Source organism: Mus caroli, unplaced genomic scaffold, assembly GCF_978045245.1.
Source record: "Mus caroli unplaced genomic scaffold, Mus_caroli_1 scaffold_1, whole genome shotgun sequence".
In the NCBI taxonomy this organism is placed as follows: Eukaryota; Metazoa; Chordata; class Mammalia; order Rodentia; family Muridae; genus Mus; species Mus caroli.
The window spans coordinates 6,587,052-6,614,261 of record NW_028227256.1 but is presented as its reverse complement, the minus strand read 5'-3'; the positions used below and the strand labels follow the sequence as shown (position 1 = coordinate 6,614,261).

The 27,210-nt window shown below is 36.1% G+C and overlaps 1 protein-coding gene across 4 annotated transcripts in view; it reads left to right on the top strand.

The window, feature by feature from the left end:
* Positions 1-314: 314 nt before the first annotated feature.
* The window catches only part of Mybl1 (MYB proto-oncogene like 1), a 32,945-nt gene continuing 6,049 nt past the window's right edge, over positions 315-27,210 (top strand). For 3 of the 4 annotated variants that reach the window (XM_021167690.2, XM_021167681.2, XM_021167699.3), the window contains exons 1-11: positions 315-578; positions 6,644-6,749; positions 7,044-7,115; positions 10,545-10,637; positions 12,931-13,151; positions 14,905-15,079; positions 17,550-17,621; positions 18,837-18,941; positions 22,187-22,420; positions 24,365-24,733; positions 26,794-26,936. In XM_021167690.2, the coding sequence (XP_021023349.1) occupies positions 559-578; positions 6,644-6,749; positions 7,044-7,115; positions 10,545-10,637; positions 12,931-13,151; positions 14,905-15,079; positions 17,550-17,621; positions 18,837-18,941; positions 22,187-22,420; positions 24,365-24,733; positions 26,794-26,936 (1,610 nt within the window). In that variant the 5' untranslated portion in view covers positions 315-558. The remainder of the gene's footprint in view (positions 579-6,643; positions 6,750-7,043; positions 7,116-10,544; positions 10,638-12,930; positions 13,152-14,904; positions 15,080-17,549; positions 17,622-18,836; positions 18,942-22,186; positions 22,421-24,364; positions 24,734-26,793; positions 26,937-27,210) is intronic. The other variant, XM_029481202.2, reaches the window with a different exon arrangement.

The window sequence follows — 27,210 nt, the reverse complement described above, 5'->3', positions numbered from 1 at the left end:
CGCCGGCCCCGCCCTCTGCCGCGCGCGCCCTCGCCGCCCCGCCCCCGCCCCCCTGCGCGCGGCCGCCCCAGCCAATGAGGTTCGGGGCCGCGTGCGCAGATTCAAACGGCGGCTCTTGAGGGAGGCTGGGCGCGAGATTCGGCGGTGCGGACAAAACCCTGCAGGAGGCTGCGAGTGCTGCAGTGCTGCTCGCTGCGGGGAGAGGGCGGGGGTCGGCGCCCGTGACGGAGCGGCGCAGGGCCGGCAGCTCGGAGGCGGAGGCTGAGGCGGCGGGCGGGGCGGGCGGGGCGGGCGGCGGGCGGGAGCACGCCTCCTGACATGTCCAGGGCATCCCTGGCCCGGCCCGGCCGCGGCTAGGAGCAGTGGGTCTTGATCCGCCCCTCTGTCCCTCAGTCCCGCCTGGCCCTGACCTGACCGGGCCTGCTTTCCGCTCTCGGTCACCTGAGGGAAGGAGTTGGGGAAGCGGCGGGTGGGTCTCGGAGAGGGAGCATTGGCCCCAGGCTGGAGGAGGCTGACCCCGCGTCCCCGCCCAGCCCGCGCCTATGCGGTACTTGAAGGATGGCGAAGAGGTCGCGCAGGTGGGTGCCATCCCCTCGGACCCGGCCTAGCGGCCCTGTCTCGACTCCTGCTCTCTGTCCTTTCCTGCTGGTCCCCACTTAGGCCCTCTCGAGCCTGGGGGGGCATAGGTTTTCCTGTTCGGTGTCCCACACCCGCTTCGGCCGCGCTGGCCTGAGCATCTATCATTATTAGACTCCATCATTATTAGACGGCTGTGTGTAAGACTCAGTCTAACAAATGCTCAGGTTGCTGCATTGACGGATTCTCTCTCACAGCTCACGCCCAGACTTCTAACTTCTAACAGCCACTTTCAGGGAGGTTTCTTGCCAGGTAAGTTTGTGCACTGTCAGGGGATACGCCACGCCAGGGGAAGCGGCTGTGTTTGCCTGGATGACTTGAAATGGGGTTCTCTCCTCTGACTTAATCGTGCCAAATCAAAACAGATCTCCTTGACAAACCTGGGCGGGCACGGTTCTGGGAAATCTTGAGAAGGGAATCCGCTAAATCTCCCCTGTGCGCACTGCTATTCTGAGTTTTTCTTTTTCTTAGTATCTTCAGAGGACATTGTTACATTGTCCTCATTGTATCGAGTAAACTTGATCCTAAACCAATGTGTTTTAGTTACTTTGTATCTCAAGTATTCATGTTTGATTCTGATTGTATCTGCATTGTAACAAGTAGGACACAATGTTGTTGTTGTAGAAAGATGTGCTAGGATGTCTTTATGCACATAACTTTTATTTTATGCTATTGTAATAGCTACTCCTAAATTGTGTGGCATAATCAGATGACAAAAAATCTAGTGTCTCCATTTTCAGTATTAAGGAAACCTGAAAAGTATTTGTCAGAATTTCCATTATCTAGATACACAGCTTCAAAATCTTAGAGTCATATTCCCTGAGCTGAAATTTACTACTGAGAGTCATCCATTGCAGAGTTTGATTTAAAATAGCTACGCATAAAATATTTGGCTTTATTCATATTCTTCTATATGTAGGTTGGTTCTGCAGATATCAACATAAATTTAATTATGACATAATAACTTTATATAAAGCGGCTGCAGAATAGATTGAACATTGAAGTGGAACAAGTGTGCATACATGCATACACCCACAGGCACACTACCTTGGTCTTTTATCATTTTGGATGAGGTAGTTGTAGAGGTTTTTAGCAGCACCTTTACCTTTACTCAGTAGAAGACAGTAGCCCTTTTTCCTACAGTCGGGACAACTAAAACTGTTTACAGATGGTGCCATATATCTTTGGGGGGGATGGAAACAGGACCATGCAGGTAAGAACTGCTGATCTACAACTTCAAAGACATAACATTCCCATCTTCAGAAAAGATGCAGATTTAAAAATAAGATTGCTGGAGTACTGCTTTAGGCTTTTTGAGTTCTGAAGTCTAACAATGCTTTTAAATGATGTGTAAGTTAATTGAGACAATATAGAGTGATGTAAAAAGTTATAGTTCTGGAGTAATTGTGCTGCAGTGAAACACTTCTCTGGAAGTATGTAGATAGAGGGTGTGATGAGAGATCACCATCTCTGGTCTGTTTCTTTGGGTTTTCTTCAGTGAGTTCCAGGTGCTGTTAAATTTCTTGTATATGTATGTATTTGATTTTTAAACATTTTATGTATAGTTTCATTTTATGGTATGTGTGTGCTCATGCATGAGTTCATGTGTGCCTGTGTTCATGCAGTTGTGCCAGGGTGTGAAAGATGAAAGGACAGTTATCTGGAAGTTTACTGCTGCCATAGTTGTCCTGAGGATCAAACCCAGGTTGACAGGCTTGGCAGCAAACACCTACTGAGTCATCTTTCCTGCCCTAGTTTAGCTTTTAAAGGCCAATTAACCCCTAGAAATAAGTTCACAATAATTCTGATGCTACAAAGCCTATTTACTAGGTATAGGTTAAGATATTTGTACTTAAGATGACCAATGATTAAATTAAAATGATAGGATGAAAGCTAGGTCCTACATAGGAACTTTTTTCCTTTGTGGTGTGTGTATTTGTGTATGTGTGTAGCAAATTCATGTTTGTTTCTAGAAACATGAGTGAAGTGAATGAATACAAAACTATAAGAAATATTTTTAGGATAATAAAGAATATTTTTAGGATTTTTTTGTGTCTTTAGCAATATTATTTTGGGGAATCAGGTAAAATCTATTTCAGTTTCTTTTTGTTTATATATGGGACTTGGACTTTTTAGTCTGTAAGGTAGCTTATAGTTTTAATCCAAATCTTTGAGGATTTTTGTGACCATCCTGTTCTGTTTAAAAATAATATTCTCTAAAAAAGTAGAAATATTATCCATTGTTTTTATTTATGGATAATTATATAGTTTTTAAAAAAGTATTTATTTCAGTGTTTGTAATATAAATGGTTCCGATTATCTGAAGTCAAACTTTGTCTTTCTCTGATAATGCTAGTTTGCAGTCTAGAGGTGGAAGCCAATATTTGCTATATGCAGTACAGCATATTAACCGCTGGGTGGCCTGATTTCACTTTGTTAAATCAATTTGGTAAATGGACATAAATTGAGTGCAGTTGAACTGAAAATAATTAAATATACAGTTGCCCTGACCTTAAATTGACCTGAAATTAAAGACTTTTTTTTTTTTTTTTTTTTGAGACAGGCACTCACTCTCTAGTACTGGATAGCCTTAAAAATTCACTGTCTCACTATGTAGCCTGGGCTGGACTTGAATTTGTGAAAAATCCTCTAGAATCAGCCTCCCAAGTATCAGAATTACAGATATTAGCCACTATGACCAGCTTTGTATTATTTTTTTTCTTAAAGATTTTTTATTTTATATATATATGAGTACACTGTCACTGTCTTTAGACACACCAGAAGAGGGTATGAGAACCCATTGCAGATGGTTGTGAGTCACTATGTGGTTGCTGAGAATTGAACTCAGGACCTCTGGAAGGGCAGTCAGTACTCTTTTTATAATTAATTAATTTATTTATTTTTAATTTATTTACATTTCAATGTTATCCCCTTACCGGGTTCCCCCCTCCCAGAAACTCCCTATCACATCTCCCCTCCCCCTGCTTCTATGAGGGTGTTCCTCCACCTATCCACCCACCCACCCACTCCTGCCTCCCCATCCTTGATTCCCCTACACTGGGGCATCTATCAAGCCTTCATAGGACCAAGGACTTCTTTTCCCATTGATGCATGACAAGGCCATCCTTTGCTACATATGCAGCTGGAGCTATGTGTACTTTTTGGTTGGTGACTTAGTCCCTGGAAACTCTGGAGGGATCTGGTTGGTTGATATTGTTGTTCTTCCTATGGGGTTGCAGACTCCTTCAGCTCCTTCAGTCATTTCTCTACCTCCATCACTGGGGAACCTGCACTCAGTGCAATGGTTGACTGCGACTATATATTTGTAAGGCCCTGGCAGGGCCTCTCAGGAGACAGCTATATCAGGTTCCTTTCAGCAAGCATTTCTTAGCATCCACAATAGTGTCAGAGTTTGGTGACTATATCTGGCATGAATCCCCAGGTGGGACAGTCTCTGGGTGGCCTTTTCTTCAGTCTCAGTCAGTGCTCTTAACCACTGAGCCATCTCTCCAGCCCAACCTTCTATTTAAAAAAAAAAAAAGATTTATTTATTTATTTTATGTATATGAGTACACTGTAGCTGTACAAATGGTTGTGAGCCTTCATGTGGTTGTTGGGAATTGAATTTTAGGATCTCTGCTCGCTCCAGTCAGCCCTGCTCTGGTCAACCCCACTCGCTCAGTCCCTGCTCCCTCTGGCCCAAAGATTTATTTATTATTATAAATAAGTACACTGTTGCTGTCTTTAGACACACCAGAAGAGGGCATCAGATCTCATTACGGATGGTTGTGGCCACCATGTGGTTGCTGGGATTTGAACTCAGGTACTTTGGAAGAGCAGACCTGCTGAGCCATCTTGCCCACCTGTATTTTTTTTTTTATTATGATAAATATTTGAGACTTGAGGAAATTTGGATTAAAAATGTGATCAAGTTGAGGGAATTTTACTAGAAATTTCTAATTTCTCTAATTTCAGACTAGAGGTTACTTTTTCAGTAAACTATTTTTTTTTTGTTTAATTCACCTTTATTAGGTTGTCTGTTAGTCTGTATTTTCCCCAAAAGTTTTATCTTAAAAACCAAGTTTAATTTGTGTATTGATATATAAGTAAAATCATGACTGTTGTATCCTATTAGCTTATAATACCCCAACATGTTAAGATATTTTTTGTTGTTTCATAATCCTCTTTATTTACTCATAGAACAGTTTTCATTGAAAATAATTTGCTTATGTATTAAAAACTTATAGAATTAACACTTTCCTGGTAAAGTATGGTGGTGCACATCTGTAATACTAGCTCTTAGAGACAGGAAGGGAGTTCATTAGTTCAGTGCAACCTAGGTTACACAGTGAAGTTAAGGCTACCTTGAAATAGTAGTATATTGTTTTAAAACCAAACAAAAACAAAAAGAAAACAACAACTAGGCCAGCAACACCAACTTTAAAAAAATAATATTTTTCTTGACTCTAAATAAGAACAGTAACAGTGATTGTGGAAACCAAGCACTAGATTGGTGAGCTTTTAGTTTTTAATTAGAGTAACATTTTATTCTGCTGCTCTCTAGATTAATTATGTTAGAGTAGATATTATTTATTTCGGGGCTGGAGAGATGGCTCAGCGGTTAAGAGCACTAACTGTTCTTCTAGAGGTCCTGAGTTCAAATCCCAGTAACCACATGGTGACTCACAACCATCTATAACAAGACCTGATTCCCTCTTCTGGTGTCTGAAGACAGCTACAGTGTACTTACATATAATAAATAAAATGAATCTTAAAAAAAAGAAATTATTTATTTCACTATAAAAGTAGAAAGTTCAAATTTATTAAATCATTACATATTACTAGCACTGATTTCTGCAATACAAAAATGCCTCCAAATGCTATAAAACATTGAAAAATGATTACATCTTTCTTGGTAGTTTCTAACTACTACTGTTGAGAGGTAGAATAATTTCATTGTTAAATAGTGAAAGTGGAACTTTGGCAAAGTTACACATGAAGATTAATCCTTTTCCCTTAAAATTTTTTTATAGCTGTGTATCTGTTTAGACAAATGGATTTGATAAGTCAGAGGAAATTAGGGGTTCCTACATAGGGTGTATGTATGTATTGTGTATAAAATCTAGAACTTGATTTTTGTGAGATTGAATTTGTATATTGCATTTAGATATTAAAAGTCATTCGTATAGTGCACTAAGAATGACCAAATCTTCAGACTTGATATTTGATATCAGAATGAATTTTTAGGAACTATATTTAGTAAGGCAAAAATAATTTTGAATTCTATTATATTAGACCATCTATTTACAAAATGCTGCATTACCTTTTCTTAAAGGTAGGTAATATATTCATCTTACAGTTGTGCGAAGTTAGTATGTTTAGGGTTATACAGTTACAACTTGAACCTCGTTCTCATTTTAGAATACACTTAGGTTAATCTTTGGTAACTTCCAGTTTCTTAGTATGCTTTTTTCAGTTTTAAAATGTGTTCTATATATTTAAGGTGGTTGAATCATGAACTTTAGCAGTCATTCTTGTCGGTGTTATTTTCAGATGGTCATTACTCTGGCTACTTAGTATCATCTAATTCATTATCATGGAGGCTTCATTCTTTAAAATGTCCCTCCTTCCCTTCCTTCCCTCCTTCCTTCTTTCTCACCCCCATCCCCCTTTTACTCCATACAGTTCAGGCTCTGAGTTTGTAATCCAGCTTATTTTTGGAGACAGTGTTTCTCACTGAACCTATAGCTTGCTGATTTGCCTTCCCCCAATTGCCTTTACTCATCTTTTTTCGTAGGTCCCCTTCCTTTCCCAAATAGTCTCTTTTTGCTTTCATTTCACAGATATTCCAGTACCACCTAATGTTCCCGTCATCCCCTTTAGGACTTAATTTTGTATCCTCTGATTAATATTGAGATTGTATCATTTATTCTGAGTAGCTTCTGTAGTCATGTGTGCACACACAGACTCAGCGCTGTCACTAATTTCGCATTGCGTTCTTTTGTAGTGAGGACGAGGATGACGACCTTCAGTATGCTGATCATGATTACGAAGTACCTCAACAGAAAGGGCTGAAGAAACTCTGGAACAGAGTGAAGTGGACAAGGGATGAGGTAGCTGCCTGCGGAGCTTTGCTAGGCTCATAGTTATCAGTATTATAGTCACGGAAGGAATTATGGAAACAATGTGAGAAAATTATCAGCTTAGTTGTGCATTCTTTTTAAAAAATCAATGACATGAACAATTGTTTGACTTTGGGACTGACTGAAACAGTATAATAGAGGAATTTGTGCAATAGTGACCTAGTTCTTCTCAAAACAAGTACCAAGTATGACTTCAGAGTATGAGAATATCATCTACATACCAGGGGTGGAGGAAATATTTCTAATTTTTATTCCTCTCAATAGGATGACAAGTTAAAGAAGTTGGTTGAACAACATGGAACTGATGATTGGACTCTAATTGCTAGTCATCTTCAAGTACGTGAAATGCCAAGTTGTATTTCTGTAGCAACATGTCTTTATTTAAGCCATTAGTTTATATATTCTATTTTTCAGAAATGTGTCTGTATATTTGGGTTTCATCCTTAAAACATCTGGTTAAATTATTTTCTGGTATGTTTGTAGTTGTTTGTTAATGGTTTAGAAAGTAATTTTCCAATTCAGGCTGAGTACCTGAAATCCAAAAATTGGAAATTTCTAAAGTGCTTCAAAATCTACAACTTTTTGAGTACTGATTTAGAGCCACAGTTTTACACTTGACTTAATGTAATACATCACAGTAAAAATGCCAGGTATGCTTGAAATGTTACTGTTATTAGATTATGTGTATAAGGTAGATATGAAACATAGATGAGTTTCCATCTATAGACTTCTGTTCCATCCCCAGGACGTATTATTTTATGTATATGTACATATTTCCATCTATAGACTTCTGTTCCATCCCCAGGACATATTATTTTATGTATATGTACATATTTCCATCTATAGACTTCTGTTCCATCCCCAGGACGTATTATTTTATGTATATGTACATATTTCCATCTATAGACTTCTGTTCCATCCCCAGGACGTATTATTTTATGTATATGTACATATTTCCATCTATAGACTTCTGTTCCATCCCCAGGACGTATTATTTTATGTATATGTACATATTTCCATCTATAGACTTCTGTTCCATCCCCAGGACGTATTATTTTATGTATATGTACATATTTCCATCTATAGACTTCTGTTCCATCCCCAGGACGTATTATTTTATGTATATGTACATATTTTCATCTATAGACTTCTGTTCCATCCCCAGGACGTATTATTTTATGTATATGTACATATTTCCAGATCTCCAAACTGAAATCTGAATTTTAGTCTCAAAAATTTTGGATAATGGCTGCTTAACTTGTAAAGCATTTTTCCAGGGGCCTCAAAGAACTTTTACTATAAAACAAAAATGGCATTAACTTTTGGTAGAACTTCACAAATATTTGTGACAAGTGGTTTTATTTTATTTTGATTTTTGTATGTTGGTAATTGAACCTAGGGCCTTGTAAACTCAGCCAAGCACTTTACTATTGATCTGTGTCCTCAACTGTGACATATGTGAAAACATTTTGACAGCTAACAAATAAAATCAAGAAAAATTGTTAGGTTTCTTATCTAATGCATATGTTTTTGAGTATTTTTATTGATTTTTTTTTTTTTTGAGATGAAGTCTTACTATGTAAGACTTCCAGGCTTCCTGGGTAGCCTGGAAGTCATTATGTAAATCAGGCTGGCCTCAAACTCATAGATACCTGCTTACCTCTTTCTCCCGAGTGATAAGGTTAAAGTTGTAAAGTATCATAACTACCTATTTACATTTTTATTATTTTACACTGTACTTGTTCATCATACCAATATTCACATATTATTGGCATATAATTTTATATGCAATATGAAAGTACTTCTGCATGTACTCATTGTTTCTTAAGAGCATTGTGAGTTGTTAGGTAAATTACCTAAATTTTAAATTTCAGTGTTGATTCTTTTTGGTTTCAGAAACAAGGTTACCTTTGGTTTTTTGTTTGTTTAATTGTTTTCATATAATCATAGAATCTCTCAGTGTAACATGAAAACTGAGAATGAAATAATGGGAGAAAACAGATTATAGAGTTAGTGGAAATTATATTCAAATGTCAGCTCTGTTAATTTAGAGAGAATACTTCTTTGGCCTTCCGCTACTTGCTTCTATAGTATTGTGAGAATTACAAATATAAACAAGGTTGGCACAGTTCCTGACATTTAGCATTTAGTCAGTAAAAGCAAACTCAAGGGCTGGAGAGATGGCTCAGCAGTTAAGAGCACTGACTGCTTTTCTAAAGATCCTGAGTTCAAATCCCAGCAGCCACATGGTGGCTCACAACCATCCATAATGAGATCTGATGCCCTCTTCTGGGGTGTCTGAAGACAGTTACAGTGTACTTACATATAATAAAGAAATAAATCTTAAAAAAAAAAGCAAACTCAATTAGAAGTTATATATACTAGATTTAAACTAGAGGTAACATGAAAGTTATTTTGAAGAAAGCAGTAGCTTTAAATGGATCAGCATTGACATATAGAAAGCATAATGAAGAAGCTCAAATTAAAGTAATGAAGTCTAGTGGTACAAGGCATTAATAGAGAAGATGTTTCCATGCATCCATTATATATTTTTAGATAATCTATAGTGTTGCATATGAGCAGATAGTTTTATAAATTGTAAATTAGTAACAAAATAGGTATTATTTATTGTTATCTTAGCAATACTTTGTAGATACTTGGTCATAAACATATTAAAATAAGGCTTCATTTATTTATCACTTTTGGAATTTAGTCTATTTCATTTTCTGTGTGTGTGTGTGTGTGTGTGTGTGTGTGTGTGTGTGTGTTAGTTTCTGGGATTAAACCTGGAGCCTTGTGCATGCTAGTGGAGCATACAACCCCAGAGCTGTATCCCCAGTTCATTTTTAAAAATTTATTTTATTTATATAAGTACATTGTAGCTGTCTTCAGATACATCAGAAGAGGGCTTTAGACCCCATTATAGATGGTTGTGAGCTACCATGTGGGTGATGGGAATTGAACTCAGGACCTCTGGAAGAACAGTCAGTGCTCTTCACCAATGAGCCATCTCTCCAATCCCCTCCCCAACCCCCCAGTTCATTTTTTAAAGTGTCAATTTTTAATCTACTTAATTGAAGTATAATGTATATCTTCTATGAAAATGTTTCATGTTTTATTGGTAATTTGAAAGGCATAATTTATAAATATACTGTCACTACCACATAGAGCCTAGTGATGCCTTTAAGATGTTTGTACTAATTTGAGTTGCTATGCTTAAAGTCTTTTTTTTTTTTTAAAGATTTATTTATTTATTTACTATAAATACACTGTAGCTATCTTCAGACACTCCAGAAAAGGACATCAAATCTCATTACGGATGGTTGTGAGCCACCATGTGGCTGCTGGGATTTGAACTCAGGACCTCTGGAAGAGCAGTTAGTGCTCTTAACGGCTGAGCCATCTCTCCAGCCCGCTTAAAGTCTTATATCTGCTTCATATATCTGCTTCTTATCTGTCATTTATTTCTCAATTCTGGATTAATGTTTTATGGACTATATCTTGCTGCTTGCTGTATTATAAGTATAGTATAGAGGTACATGTCTTAATTTCAAATATGTTGTTTTTAATTTGTAGCCTAAACCTATGATTAATTGAAAGAGCAGAATTGGGGTTTTACGCATGTAAAGTAAGCATTACATGTAATAGTATGATATTGAATATGTTTTTGACTCATATTTTGTTCATATGGGTATACTTAAATTTGGGCTAATTTACTTCCTGGGAGATATATATTCAACAATAAAATTGTCCAAATTTTTTCAGAATCGTTCTGATTTTCAGTGCCAACATCGATGGCAGAAGGTTTTAAATCCAGAATTGATAAAGGGTCCTTGGACTAAAGAAGAAGATCAGAGGGTAACATATTCATACGCTTTTGAAAAAATTTATTATTAATTTGTGTGTATATGTTTGGGGACATGTATGTGTGTTCATCCTTATGCCACAGCTCACATGTGGAGGTCAAAGGATAATTTGTGGGAACTAGTTCTCTCCTTCCACCCACTGTGTGGGTCTTAGAGATCAAACTCGGTCATCAGGTTTAATGCCAAGTGCCATGGAGCCATTCCTTGCCCCTTGTTCATATTCTTTATGTTCACTGTACTGATGGATTAGATTTATTTTCTTATTAACATGGTTTAACACAAAGTATGATATGTGTGTGTGTGTGTGTGTGTGTGTGTATGCTAAGGTTGGAGGTGAACATACATGTATTGCATACATATGTGAGGAGGCTGGAGGACTGGTGGTGTTTCTTAAGACAGTATCATTCAGGATTTATTTTTATGACATGGGGCTCTCATTGGTCTTAAGGTTGCCAAGCAGGAGTAGGTTGGTGGGCCTGTGAGCATGATGGATCTGTCCCATTGCTGGGATTGCATGTATATGCCATTATGCCTGGCTTTTAAAGATGTTGTTTCTGGGTATGGAATTCAGGTTTTCATGCGTGCAGGGAAAGCACTTCAATAACTGAACCATTTCCCCAGCGCACACTTTAAGTTTGTTGGCACTGTTCTTTGGAGGCTATAAGCATAAGCCTTGAAATGTAGCTTTTTCTCTCCTAGGGCAAGAATAAGTGAGACAATTTATAATAAGTACTGTCCTTTTTGAGAGCTTCATTTACAAAAGAAAAAATACTTTAAAGTTTGGTTTAGCAACATGTCAGGCATAGTTTCCTATCAAAATTTAATTAACATTAAAAATAAAATTTAATTTTATTTTCATATTTAATAACTTGATATATTAGGAAATCACTCTTAATTTTTCCTCTTGACTGTAATGAATCTCATGATTAGACAAGTCTCAGGACATCATGTTTCCAGAGGGGTTGTAATAAAAAAACAATTATTTGTGCAATTAAAGTTGTTGAAGAATAGAAGCATCTGCTCTCTACTAGAAATTGCTCTTTAATTCTTACCCTTAGCTTTCCTGTGGCTAAGGTGCCTGTGAAATTAGGACACCCTTATTCCCATAAGAGCAAGCAAACAAAAGTTACTTTATGTGGCTCAGGACTGATCTGACTTGACTTTTCTTAATGGGCGATGATAAGTTTTGAAAATGTGATGGGGGGCTAGTGAAGAGGACAGTTGTCCTCTGTCTTCTACATAGTCACTGTGGTTTGTATGTGTCTAATACTCATACTTACAAATCATAAACATGCAATAATAATAAAAATGGTTAAGTAAAATACAATGTGAGATCTTTTAAAAAGATATTTAATGGCTGGATCTAGTACATTGTCGATAATTCTAACTACTCAGTAGGTCTAGATAGGACATTTATGGCAAGTTTAAGGCCTACCTGGGTAACTTAGTGAGACCCTGTTTAAAAATCGAAATGAAGAAAAGGGCTGGGAATATAATTCATGGTAGAACACTTGTTAAACATACCTAGTACTGGGCAAAAAAAGAAAAACCAAAAAGCTGTAATCAAATAATCAAAGCTGTACATTTAACCTTTAAGTCTTATTTTTAAAAATATGACAAGTAGACACATTTCAAGAAAATTGTGATAGATGTTAAACTTAATTAATCTACCAATACAGAAAGAATGAGCATAATTCTTTGTGATTCATATGATACTTGACTGGGTCAGAGTAGCAGTGAAGTAAGTGGGCCAAGGAGATGAACTGTTCTTTAAATTTTAGTTAAACTAAAAGCAAACAAAATATAAGACAAATGTACAAATGTTACTTCAGTTACTTCAAATTACTTCAGAATAATTATCTATGAGTAATTAGCCCCTTGAACTTTTTGATGCATTTTGGGTATTGATTTTTGAACTCGTTGAGTGCTGAGGGATAGCTATTATTAACATTACCTTTTGTGAATTATAGTTATAGCCGAAATTTAATCCATGTTTTCTTTTTTTGATTTTTTGAGACAGGGTTTCTCTGTATAGCCTTGGCTGTTCTGGAACTCACTCTGTAGACCAGGCTGGCCACCACACCTTAAGTGGAATTCTTGATTTGGAGTTTTTTTTCTCTTTTTGTTGTTGTTGCTGAGGTGCTTCAGATCAAACCTAGGACCTTGTATTGGGAATAAAAGAAAAACCAAAATGTTCTGTAATGACCCCAACCTTGACTTGTTTGAGTTACATTTTAAAATTCTTTCATAGTAATAGTTTTTCAATCTTTGATTTTGCTTCTTAGGTTATTGAATTAGTTCAGAAATATGGACCAAAAAGGTGGTCTTTAATTGCAAAACATTTAAAAGGAAGAATAGGCAAGCAGTGCAGAGAAAGATGGCACAATCACCTGAACCCTGAAGTGAAGAAGTCTTCCTGGACAGAAGAAGAAGACAGGATCATATATGAAGCGCACAAGCGCCTGGGAAACCGTTGGGCCGAGATTGCTAAGTTACTTCCTGGAAGGTGCTTACATAAATAAGTTTCTGTGCTTCAACATGACCTTTACGACCTTACTATTGAATATATTTTCAAGTACTTCCTTTCTATTATTCGTAATTCAAGTTTAGTCTGCATACTATGAGCAACCACTTGGGTACATTTGTAATTTTGTGGTAAAGAATATAATTAATTTGTACAATAAAATGGTAAAAACTGTAAGCTTTGCAAACATTTTATCTACTCCACAAGTCATGTTTGTGTGTTATTGCCAGTAAGGCAGAACGTTGTACAGCTGGTGGAGTGATCTCTAAATTAGAGATTTCTTTCACATACTGTGCACAAGGCCAGGGGACTAGAAGACATTGATTGAAGTAAATTCTTGTGAATGTATGTTATGGAAATTTAGTTCTTAAGCTGTGGGAGTAGAATATGAAAGTCCATGTAACTGAAGTGTATAGTATTTTCCTCTGAAGCAGTGATATACTAAGTACATTCTCCATTGTACTATTCAGACACTTTCTGACAGTCACTAGGACTGCAGATCTTATCTTAGGCAATTTCATATCTTAACTCAGAATATATATCCTTATGCTTCATAGCTATAATCTCTATGTAGTACTTCATAGTAACTAATATGCTTTTATATGCATTCTTTAATCTTTGTATACTTTAGAAATATGTAAAGGAAACATTAATGCCTTTGTTTCATAGGAAATTAAGATGCAGTATTATATTTTCTTTTGTCCAAGTTACTATCCCTGGGCTGTGAACTTCTGATATATTCAGTATTTTATGTACCTTTTTACTTTGTGTAGAACCTAACTTAGTGCTTTAACAGAGTGGGTTTCTAGTAAGTGCATATTTTATGCAGAATGAAATTTATACTACAAATAGCTTTAGGTTCATCTTTATAAAAAGAACCTTGGGCAAAAAGGGAGCTGATGAACTCATTTTTTAAAAATATAATATTCCGGGAAATAGTTAAGAATATTTGAAATCTGTAACTTGTACTTTTCTTTTTCTTCCTGTCTCTTCTTAATGGAATTGAGGATTTACCCCAGGGCCTCACTCATTATAGACCACTAGACAAGCATGATTTGTTTGTTTGTTTGTTTGTTTTTGTTTTTTGGCATTTGGGGTTTTTTTCACCTTTTCCTGTTGCAAGGCCTTTGTACTTAGTATGCCTTTTATCCAGAGGCTCTTTCTTTTGTTTTTTGTTCTTGAGACAGGCTCTTACTATGTTGTCCAGGCTAGCCTTGAATTCCCTCATCTGTTACTTTCAGGCAGATGATCCTACGCCTGCCTTTTTTCCTGTTCTTGTACTGCCAGCTCATCTCCTCTTTGAGGTCTCGTGGCTAGAGATCTTTCTGGTCCACCTAACCAGACTTAACCCCACTGCAATGATAATCTTGTTTTTTATTTCTTTGTTTTTGTCTTTCTTCTGTGTTACCACGCTTTCAGTGAGAATTTAACCTTGGCGACACAAGGGACCTTCTAAATACTCAATTTTACCAGTTGTAAAAATATGTCTTATAAGCTGGGCGGTGGTGGTGCACGCCTTTAATCCCAGCACTTGGGAGGCAGAGGCAGGCGGATTTCTGAGTTCGAGGCCAGCCTGGTCTACAAAGTGAGTTCCAGGATAGCCAGGGCTATACAGAGAAACCCTGTCTCGAAAAACCAGAAAAAAAAAAAAAAGTCTAACATATTTTGTTCAAGTTAGTGTTAAAATTTGTAGAATTCCTTTCGCCTTTTAAAATTATATACTTTCATTTCTTAGGACTGATAATTCTATCAAAAATCATTGGAATTCTACCATGCGAAGAAAAGTGGAGCAGGAGGGCTACTTACAAGATGGAATAAAATCAGAGCGGTCTTCATCAAAACTTCAACACAAACCTTGTGCGACTATGGACCATTTGCAAACCCAGAATCAGTTTTACATTCCTGTTCAGGCACATATTTTTAATATCTTTATTATTTAAAAACAAGTTCTTTAGTTGCTATATGGGAACTATTGGATTGGGTTGGGCTTTTTTTTTTTTTTTTAGTACAAGTAAATTTTGTTTTGGGGAGTAACATGGATAGACTTTTAAATTTCTAAAATGAAAAGTAAGCCATAGTTTTGACAAATATTTTAGTACAAATTTCACTTGAAAGTTTCCTTCTATATGTGATTTTCACATTGAGAAATATAGTGTGTGCATATGATAGTACTCTTTAATTCATTTCATTTATGGACATAAAGATGTGCTTTAACATCTATGTCATTTCTCCTCCAACATTGTTCTGTGTAATGCAGTATTGCCTATCTCACAGGTGTGTACAGAGCAGTCTAAAGGAGAAGTAGTAAAACAATCATTTAAACAGTCCTTTGGGAAACAGCAAATAGCTGATCTTTGATCTTGTTACACTTTGCTCTTTGCTTGAGTGATTTAGCCTTCATTTAGACAGACTCATTAGAGGTTACCCAAATTCAAATTCAGGGAGCTCTGTGTCTTGTCCCCGACAACACACGTTTACCCACCTGTAAGAAATGTGTTTAGTGATCTTGATACGACTTGCTTTGCTCTGTCTGTGTATGTATTTATAGTAGACACTTATTAGTTCTTTTACATAAAATGTAAAAGGCTGTTAGGACCAAGTAGTGTCTCACAAAAGATAGACTTGGGCCCAGTGTTAAAGTCTGCTTCCTAAGCCTCAGGTTTCATTTCATTCTACATTTTATGAACATTACTAAGTTCTTTTAGACTTACTTTTAAAAGAAACAAAGTAGTCTTAATTTATAAATAGGAAAACATGGGACTACAGCAGTGTAGTTAACTGCTGTCACTTGACCTTAAGGATTTTAATGTTTTGTTTTTTAAACATATTTTCTTTAGAGTTTTAGATTTCAATAGTGTTAACAGCAAGGTTTTGCTTCTGTCTTAGAAAAATTACCATTTAAAGTTTTTTTGACTTACAGAAAGATAATTTTAAAAATTACTTGTTGCCAAGGGAGTGTTTGACAATCTCAACCAAAATGTGTTGAAGAGGATAAGGATAGTGTTTAAAATATTAAGAATTGTTTCCCATTTAATAATTTTGAAAACTTTATATAATTTAAATTTTAAACTATTAAGAAGATAATTCTAGCCTGGCAGCTGTGGCGCATGCCTTTAATCCCAGCACTTGGGAGGCAGAGGCAGGCGGATTTTTTAGTTCGAGGCCAGCCTGGTATACAGAGTGAGTTCCAGGACAGCCAGGGCTACACAGAGAAACCCTGTTTCCAAAAACCAAAACCAAAACCAAAACAAAAACGGATAATTTAGTTTTTCTTAAGAAGTGTAACATGAAGAAAAAATATGTTGGCTTGAAATACTGTGGCAAATTTTCATTGAAAACTTTGAGAAAAATAAGTTTCTAATCTATTGGAGCTTCCAAGTTGAGCAATAACTGATCCTAATTGAGTATTGTCAAAGCTAACCTCTAGGTTAGAGCTCAGATATAATGATTTTTGCATTAGATGATGATTTAGGCCATTATAGAAAGTAGACAGATTATACTTACTTGTATTTGATTGCTAGATTTTTTTTTACAAACATCTCATATATTTTATTAGTGCCCCTAAATTAAAATAAACTTTATAATTTTTATAACCAATGTTTTAGGAATGAGGCAGTGATACTTAGTGTGTTGTCAGAGTGTCTGTTAGGACTACAGGCCTGGCTCTGATTGGTTTCTACTTGAATAACAGAAAAAGCCCTCTTTTCTTTTCTTCTTAGAGATTGATATTAGGTGGTGATAAGAGTATGAACACAATTTATTATCTTCTGTAGGCATTAGGGCAACCCTCAAAAACTGACTTTTTAAAATATGTGGTAGATGATGTTGTAACAGACAATTGGCTGAAACAACCAGAACTAGAAGCCAAGTGTGGTAATATATACCTGTAATTTCAGCACTGGGGAGGTTAGGGCAGGAGGATCAGGAATTTGAGACCAGTCTCAGCTATATAGTTAGCTCCAGGTTGCTTGGGCTTCAAAACAAAACCCTGTCTCAGAAATCGAAAGACAAAAATAAAAATCTAAATGTAGGTTATTTCCTACACTTATGATTTTATCAGTAGATTCTAAGGACAGATGATACAATTATTAAATAAAAAACTATTGTAGTTATGAGTTTTCAAAGTTGCTAGACAATATTCAGTCTCCAGGTTTTTGTTTTGTTGTTGGTTTTTTGTTGTTTTGTTTTTCTGATACAGGAGCTCAACATCTAGCCTTGAGATTTTATAGAGTTCTGTCTGTCTCTACCTCTTAAGCATTAAAGGCATGTGCCATCCTTCCCAGTATTCCACTTTTAATGGACATTTTATCACAACCTTTCTTGACATCAGATTCTTAAAAAAACGTATCACCTCTAACAATAATTTACTTCTTTTTTCAGATCCCCGGTTATCAGTATGTGTCACCTGATGGCAATTGTGTTGAACATGTACAGACATCTGCCTTTATTCAGGTAAGGCTAATTTGTAACAGAACCACAAAGGAAGATAGTAACCATGTATTGCTTACCTATAATCCCAGTTTTTGAGCTGAGGCAGGAGGATTGCCACAGTTCAAAACAAGCAGAGCTACATAGCAAGTATCAGGCCAGTCAGGGGTACAGAATAAGAAGCAAAAACAATAAAAGTCTAACAAAAGAAATGAAAAACAGGAATCCTGGTGATATGTACAGACCTGTGATCCCAGCACTTGGGAAGATGAGGCAGGAAGATGCTGTGCCCTCCCTCCACTAAAACAAAACAAAACAAAACAAAACAAAACAAAGCATTTGACATAGTTTTAGATGTTGAATAGTACTAATTTCCTTATCTATTAAACTAGGATAAAGAACATTGCTGGGTTTTTTTGTGTGTGTTTTGTCTTTTTAATTTTTGTTTTTACTTTAAGTATTATTTATCTAAAGGAAAATGTATAAATGGATTTGAAAAATAAAAGCCATAAAAGTATGAGGTGATTAGCAGCACTAGTGTGGCAATTTGTTCACTTTTATAGCTTAAATCATTCAAACAGTTCTGAATTGTATAAAACACTTTACAATACATTTATCTAAAAATATTCCAGAGGTACATTTTTGAAACATAGTTAATGCAATATGTTTTTAGGTTCCCCCCTGCTATTCATTTGTAAAAGTATTATGTAGCCCTGGCTGGCCTTGTAGTTGATATGTAGCCCAGGATACTCTTGGACTTGTAGTCCTCCTATTTGCACCTTCCTACTGTAGGGATTACAGCTGTATGCCATCATGCTGCATGGTTTTAGGTGATGCTGGAGACTCGCCTGGGGCTTCTGCATACTAGACAAATTACTACCTGAATTATATCATTACCACTGTTTTTTGTCTTTTTTTGCTTTGTTGCGATAGGGTGCTACCATGTAGCCCAAGGATAGCTTTAAACTCGAAACCCTCCTTTCTTTCTGTTTCCAGAGTGAAGGAATGACAAGTGTGCACTACCATGCCTGAAATAATGCCCCCCCCCATTTAAATTTCCCAGTTTTCTTTTACAAACTTGAAAATATTTACAAGTACCCTTTTAGATTCCAGAGGAAGTGTGGTATAGATTAGTAACATTTGGATTTAGTACTATTACGTTTTTTTATAGGCTGATGAAAACACTATCTTAAAGCAGTTGTGATGGTGCTTGTTTTTCTTTTATTTAACTTATTTTAGCAACCCTTTGTTGATGAAGATCCTGATAAAGAAAAAAAAATAAAGGAGCTCGAGTTGCTTCTTATGTCAGCCGAGAATGAAGTTAGAAGGAAGAGGCTTCCACCTGTAAGGAACGAACTTACGTGTTTGCATTTGATTGTTGGAGTCCTCACATGGACGCGTTCATTCTTTTCACTAGCTGTGGAGGACATTTTCTCATTTAATTTGCAGTTTTGATGTTGCTTGATTATGACTTACATCTCTTCCAGAGTGTTGACATTGTTCTGTATTAGGATACTTTTTTTTCCTTAAAAAATGTTTCTTAAATCATAAATGACTTAGAGTAAAATCTTTCATTTGTATTTTTTTGTGTGTGTTTTATTAGGCTTTTAAAACTTGATATTCTATGTAAGGGTGGATTAAATTGAAAAGCTTGTAAAATACATATAATAGGTATAGAGAGATAAACTCTAAATTATTTTTATTTTCTTTGAGAAATTGTCTTTCAGTTTATTTAGGCTATGAGTCAATAACTAATAGCAGAAGGGAACATTTGGATTTACATTCTTTAAAGAACTTTTTCAAAAGAAGAAGGCTGATATGGATGCCTTTGATTTAGCCAGAATAACTAGGAGTATTAAGTTAAGATAAGCGATATAATTTCTAGTAGAATTAAACAGGTTATGCTAGATGGATTAGAGAAAAAAAAAGATGTACGTTTAATCTGATACCTGCAGTCTTTATCTTTAGAGATGGGTTTTCTTAGACTGGGCCTACAGCTCAGTGGCAGAGAATTTATCTAATAGATATTTGATCTTGGGTTCAGTCTTAGCACTCAGAAAACTTGCTTTTCCCCTTCTTGACTTGAGACTTAATGAGAGGGCAAAAATGTTGAGAGTTATGGGAACTTAAGGTAGCATCACTCTGAGAGAATAAGCCGACATCTTCAGTTATTATCATGAAACAACTGGTATTATCTTACAGGATTTAAGAGGGTATTTAAATGACATGTTATAATAATTATTATAGGTGAGATTTTACTATAGGAAAGGCAATTTTTGTTTTGAAACTATAACCCATCAGTAAATAATAAGATTGCAAATGTGCATATTTCAATAATTTTAGCTTTGTTAAAGAAATGACAAGTAGTCCTTATTTGTAGATGACTATGTCATATTTAAGCCATTTTAGAAATTTTTGGGCTGGGATGTAGCTCAGTGTTAGGAGCCTTTTCCTATGTTTGAGGCCTTTCGCTTTGTTCCCAAATGCTTCAAAACAAAACCAAAACAAAACAAAATCACGTTTTTAAAAAAATAAATGTTAATTTTTTCATTTTGTTTTATGTGTATGGGTATTTTGTCTGCATGTATATCTGTGTACTGCATATATGAAGTGCCTGAGGAAGCCAGAGAAGGTCTCAGGTCCCCTGAACTGCCATGTAGGTGCTGGGAATCACACCCAGGTCCTTTGGAGGTGCAGCCAGGGTTCTCAACTGCTGAGTCATCTTTCCAGTCCAGTTTGGTTTTTAAAAAAGTAATAGTGTTGGGGACATGTTAGGAGGGTGTGGGGGATACAGAAGGGGAATAGCGGGTGGAAATGATCAAGGTACATTGTGCACATGTATGAAGTTATCAAAGAATAAATATTTTAAAACTAATAACAGTACCTTAGCTCAGGATGCAGTATATCTGTCTCATTTAATAACAAAAACATACTAACTCTAGTAGTTCACATTTTATATTAAAAGAGAGAAATTTGCTGACTTCTTTTTAAAACTTGATGTCAATGTCTGGCTAAATGGGCTATTTTAAATCCTAGAGGGAAGTTACTTCAGTCGGTAGTATAGACTTCATACAAATTTATTTATTTTTTAAACAGATGTATGATAATAACTATTATTATTTTACTGAATTCTATTATGCTGTACTTAGCTATTTCATGTGTATACTTGGTGATTCTCATATTAATTAAAGTAGATGGAATTCATTAGAGATTAAGATTAGGTCTGTATATTTGCAATGCTGTGGTTTTTCTGTTTGGTCCAGTGGCTTCCATCTTTGTTTGCTTGCTTGTTTGTTTATTTAATGCGCATGGGTATTTTGCCTGCATGTGCGTCTGCATCGTGTGTGCAGTGCTCATGGAGGTTAGAAGAGAGTGTAAGATCCTTGGAAACTGGAGGTGTGGATGGTTCTGAGCTCATGTGTGGGTGCTGTGAACTCTGGAACATTGAATCCTCTGGAACAGCAGCAAATACTCTTGTCCACAGAGCCATCTGTCAGGCCTGATTCTTTTTTAAACAGTAGAAACCATTTATTGAGTGATTTCTTTAAAATGGGCTATATATTCTTAAGAATATTATTGCTATATGCTATATTTCATGTAAAATATAATGTAAAATTCCCCATGTGCACCAGCCTCATTCTGCACATATGACTGCTGGTTCCCATACTCATTTGCTAAAGATAAAGAATACTTTCATATTTCAGAAAGTTCTATTGAATAGTGCCATACATGTTACAAGTTATCTTTCCTTCATGAGTCTTCAAGATCTCATTATTATAAGAGCAGGAAACGAGGCTTCCAAGATAAGTAAAATGCCTTGGTCATATTTCTAAAAAGAGAAAGAAAACTAGTATAGCCCCTGATATCAGAGTACTTAATCTGCAATGAGAACAGAGATGAGGAATAGAATATGGTAGGATGAAATAAGTCACTTAGTTTTATAAGAATTGAGGAGAAATATGTACTTTAGATTCACAGTTGGGATATGTTCTTGGAAGAAGTCCTATTTGAATTTAGTGAAAACTCAGGATGACTATATATTAGCAAGATAGATGAATTAAGGCAGTATTGTAAATAGAAGAGATGAAAGTATATTGTCAGTCACACGGCATACTTCTTAATAGTTAAACTGTCTCTTAAATCAAGACTAGCACTTTTTGTGGATAGTGGGCATATTCTAGATAAAATAACAGTGTGTAAAGAGACTCTCCAGAGTGAAAGAGATCATTCATCAGGGAGTTAAAACTGCTATAGCTTTGTATTCACATATAAGGAGAGTTGTAAGTGGACTTGTGGAATGAACTTTGTAAAGAAAATGAGGCCAGGTTTTAGGTCTTTGTTATGTTAAGTGCTAATTTTATTGAGACAGTGACTTTATACTTAAAATTTATTTAGGAAAAGGAAATCTAGCTAAGGTATGAGATTTAGTGGAAACAAATTATATACTAATATTGAAGACTGTATTTGGGTACTATATATTTTTAGCTAAAATGATATGAAGTATGTTATTGAAAATTTTCATTTAAAATCTAAATTTATGACTACATTGAGAATGGCAAATAATACTCAAATTTCTTTTGTACTTTTAGCAACCTGGAAGCTTTTCTAGCTGGTCTGGTAGTTTCCTCATGGATGATAGTATGTCTAACACACTGAATAATCTGGAGGAACACACTACTGAGTTTTATAGCATGGATGAAAATCAGACTGTTTCTGCTCAGCAGAATTCACCCACAAAGTTTCTAGCTGTAGAAGCAAATGCTGTGCTGTCTTCTCTACAGACCATCCCAGAATTTGCAGAAACTCTAGAACTAATTGAATCGGTAAGTTTGAAGTTATAAAATTAATTATGTAATCTAATGTAGAAGCTTAGTGTAAATATTTAATAAACATGTAACAACTTAATGTTAAGCATTGCCTAATTTTGATCTCTTTTGTAAAGGTTTCTGGCAAAAAAAATTAAAAGCTTAAGTTCTTAAGTGTGTATCTTAAAAAGATGTTTTTATAATTAAGAACAATTCATTGTTTATTAGATTACACAAATTACACAAATATTTTAGAGTGTTCGAAATTAAGGAAACTATAAAAAGGAAAATTAAAATCCCCTGTACATTTAGTCTTGATCATTTGATGTATATAAGCACAAATATATAACTCATGTTATATTTTTATCTTTTACTTATATTATGAGCCTGTCTTTGGTTTCTCAGCATACATGTAATTTTTTAAAATTAATTAATTATTTTATTTATTCCTTCCTGAATGTTGTCCCCGATCTTCCCTCTCAGAGTTCTTTTCCGCATTCTACCTCCCCTTTGCCACTAAGATATTCATTCTTTTTTTTAAGGGATTTTTTTATTAGATAATTTCTTTATTTACATTTCAAATGCTATCCCCAAATCCCCCTATACCCTCCCCGCGCCCTGCTCCCCAACTCACCCACTCCCGCTTCCTGGCCCTGGCATTCCCCTGTACTGGGGCATATGATCTTCCCAATACCAAGGGCCTCTCCTCCCATTGATGGCTGATTAGGCCATCCTCTGCTACATATGCATCTAGAGACACAGCTCTGAGGGGTACTGGTTAGTTCATATTGTTGTTCCTCCTATAGGGTTGCAGACCCCTTTAGCTCCTTGGGTACTTTTTCTAGCTCCTCCATTGGGGGCCCTGTGTTCCATCCAATAGCTGACTGTGAGCATCCACTTCTGTATTTGCCAGGCATTGGCATAGCCACACAAGAGAGAGCTATGTCAGGGTCCTTTCAGCAAAATCTTTCTGGCATATGCAATAGTGTCTAGGTTTGGTGGTTGTATATGGGATGGATCCCCATGTGGGACAGTCTCTGGATGGTCTTTCCTTCCGTCTCAGCTCCAAACTTTGTCTTTGTAACTCCATCCATCGGTATTTAACATATAATTTTTGAGCAAGGTCTAACTGTATTTTCCTGTCTGGCCTGAAACTCATTATGAGACCAGGCTGGCTTTGAACTTACAGAAATCTGTCTGCTTCTGTTTCCTGAGTGCTGGGATTAAAGTGTGTGTGTGCATGTCTGGATCTTAAATATATTTCTTAAACATGCTTTATAGTACTCCATTATATGACCGAAAGGCAGTTGATTTACTCAATGCATCATTGTAATTGTGCATTTTGAGGGTATCTAGATTTTCAGTATCACCAACAACAAGTAATACTAATAGAGGATGTGTTGTTGAGTCATGACAATTATGTACTTGGCTGAGTGGAATTTCTAAATCAAAGTATATGTTCCATATACATATTACCAAATGGTTATAGAGTTTCATGGTGTTTTCTTGTTAAATAGAATGGTTGTATGATAAATTATGTTTTTAATAATAGCCTAAAATAATCTGTTCTTTTTATGTAAAATATTCTGACAGAAAATTTCAGCTACTGCATTAGATGAAACATTATCTTGGTATTATAAAAAATTGTAGTATTTTCTAAGGTGATCATGCTTAATTACAGAAAGATGTCTAGACAAAGCTTGCTTTTACTGGTTAAAAATGAGTAAATAACTTTTTTCTTTGGTTTCTCTGTGTAGCCCTGGCTGTCCTGGAACTCACTCTGTAGACCAGGCTGGCCTCGAACTCAGAAATCCACCTGCCTCTGCCTCCCAAGTGCTGGGACTAAAGGCGTGCTTCGCCACCACTGCCTGGCTGTAAATAACTTGTTAAAAATTATCATCATGTGTTACTAAACTGTTAAGAGCTTAATTTTATTAAGACTTCATTTTTTTTTTTTTGTAGGATCCTGTAGCATGGAGTGATGTTACCAGTTTTGATCTTTCTGATGCTGCTGCTTCTCCTGTCAAGTCTACTCCAGTTAAATTAATGAGAATTCAACATAATGAAGGAGCCATGGAATGTCAGTTTAACGTCAGTCTTGTACTTGATGGGAAAAAGAACAGTTGTAATGGTGGAGACAGTGAAGCTATTCCTTTAACATCCCCAAATGTGGTCAAGTTTAGCACTCCACCAACCATCCTCAGAAAGAAGAAAAGAATTCGAGTGGGTCAGTCTGCAGGCAGTGAGCTTGGCGATGGCTCACTTAGCGAAGTTGGTAATGCAGCACTAAAACACACACCAGTGAAAACACTACCATTTTCTCCTTCTCAGGTACTAGTGTTTTACGTTTGCCAATGTTGACTAAATTAGATCTTTAGTATCTTTAAAAGCAATTGACTGTTTTTTTTTTAAATAACAAAAATAGATATGTTTAATTGTATGCATGAGAATGGTAAACCCAGAAAGTCAGAAAGGGTAATATTTGAATCACAGCACCATAGACTTTCAAGAGTTAAAAGGGAAGTTTCCTTTGTCATGTAGTTCTATTTCTCGATAAGACTGAGGAAAACTGGACCCTAAAAAGTAAAATGATTTATTTGCCCAAAGGTCTCTAATGCAGAGCTGAGACTAAGATCTAGTATGACTCTTTGATTCTTGATTGTTTAGCATATATTCCTGACATGGTATAAAGAGACCTTATCAGGAATTTAGATTTTCATTTATATGTTAATTTTCCTCTTTGACATTCTTTGGAAGAAATGAAGACAGCGGTTTACTCTAAGAATGTCATGTTTTGATGTCCGAGACCACCTGCTCTAGTCCTTAGTGATGCTCCAAGGAGCAGATGTATACATTAGGATGATTTTTTTATTGGGCACTTGTTATATTCCAGGCTGTGTGTCTCTTCTTACAGCATCTCCTGTTAATCTTCTTTCAAATGACATTGGAAGCCAAAGGGAGTAAGTTTTAAAATGCAGCAACTTGTGTTTTAATATTTTAATTTCTTTCCTGTTGCTGAGATAAAATATCCTGACAAGCAATGTAAGGAGGAAAGGATAGAGTTATTTTAGCCTCCAGTTCCAGGTGACAGTGTTGTGGAAGTCACAGTGGTAGAATTTGAGACAGCTGCTCATGTCAATATGCACAGCCAGAAGACAGCTACAAGTGCGTGCATGAATCCATGCTGCTGTTGCTGCTCAGCTTCGTTTCTGAGGCCATCCAGAGTCTGCTACTAGGGGAATGGCTCTTCCACTTGTAGGCTGGGTTTTGCCACCTCATTTAACCCAATTAAGGGCCTCACAAGCTGGCACAAGCCCATTTCCCAGATGATTCTAGGTTTTGTCAAGTTGACAGCATTAATCATCACATAGATGTTAAAAGAGAAGTAGGGAGCTTAATGATCAAATATGGAGAATTCTGGAATTTATTGAAGGTTTGTTTTAAGGTTGGGAAGATAGTAGGTATGGCAGTACATAATAGCTACTGTGGTCTGAAAATGTTTGAGGTAATACAATTTGCATGGTCTACAAAGTCCTTTAGCTCTCAAGTTCAGAATTATCCCAGGGAAAGTTTCCATTTCCAGAGCTTTATATGTTAGTAATTTTTACTGAAGTCAATTCTATCTAGAAAGCAAGTAGATGATACTTATATCCCATGACATTTGGGTTTTATCCTGTGAAAGACTTTGATATTTAATTCTAGGTGTGGTGATTCAAATATTAGGAGACAGGAGTGATAGAGCTTGAGTAGATTGCACTTGTAAGTGGCACTCTTGAAGCAATTTCTACTTCCTCATATCACTACTGCTAGTCTGCTAGCTACAAAAGGAAATTAGGATTTCATAGTAGTATGAAATGTTAAGTCTCATTGTATAGTTTAGAAAGTGATCTCGTGTATTGTCTGCTTAAAGTATCTGATCTGTCTTCTAGACAGGCAAGTTTGCCTGGCATTTAACTTTCAATAAATAAGCCAACTGGTGTCTTTACAGGTGTGCACATACACCCAGTCTGTTATTCTATTCTGAGTTCAAGATACTCTGAGTTACTTTTTCAGTTATACTCTTCTCTAAGACCAGGAGATAACTGTTGTAACAACTATGTGGCTTCTGTAGATGAGCACTTGATGTGCACTGCTTTACATTTCGTGCTGTTAGAAAGCCTGACCATTTGTGAGTCAGAGTTTCCTTAATGTTTAGTACGTGCTCATCTGTTCAAAGTGCTGGGAGGGAGGCAGCAGTGAACAGAACATGAGGCTTAATTTCCAAGACGTAGAATGTAAATGTAATATTACTGATAATCTTTTCCTAAAACAATACAGAAGTCTTAGCAGTTTGATATTTATACAGGAGCTTTGATGTTCTAAAAATTGTCTGAATTCACTTCCTCATTTAGTTTTTTAACACATGTCCTGGAAATGAACAACTTAATATAGAAAACCCTTCCTTTACATCAACCCCAATTTGTGGGCAGAAAGTTCTCATTACAACTCCTCTTCAGAAGGAAGCAACCCCCAAAGATCAAAAAGAAAATGTAGGGTAAGTCTGTATTAAATAATTATGTTAGGAAAAACTGGAATTTAGCATGTTAGAAGTATGTCAGCATTTTATTCAAATGAATGGTGTATCCATAATCTTTAGTTCTATAGGATTTAGAAGTTTGTAATTATTGTTTTTAAAGTCACATGCTCTTGTTTCTCTAGAATACTGGAAACTGGCTAAATTTAGCATAAAAATTTTATTGCAAGCAAAATATTCTTAGTACTTTTTTCTAAGTCATTTTTTTCTTTAAAATTATTCGATTATAACCAAC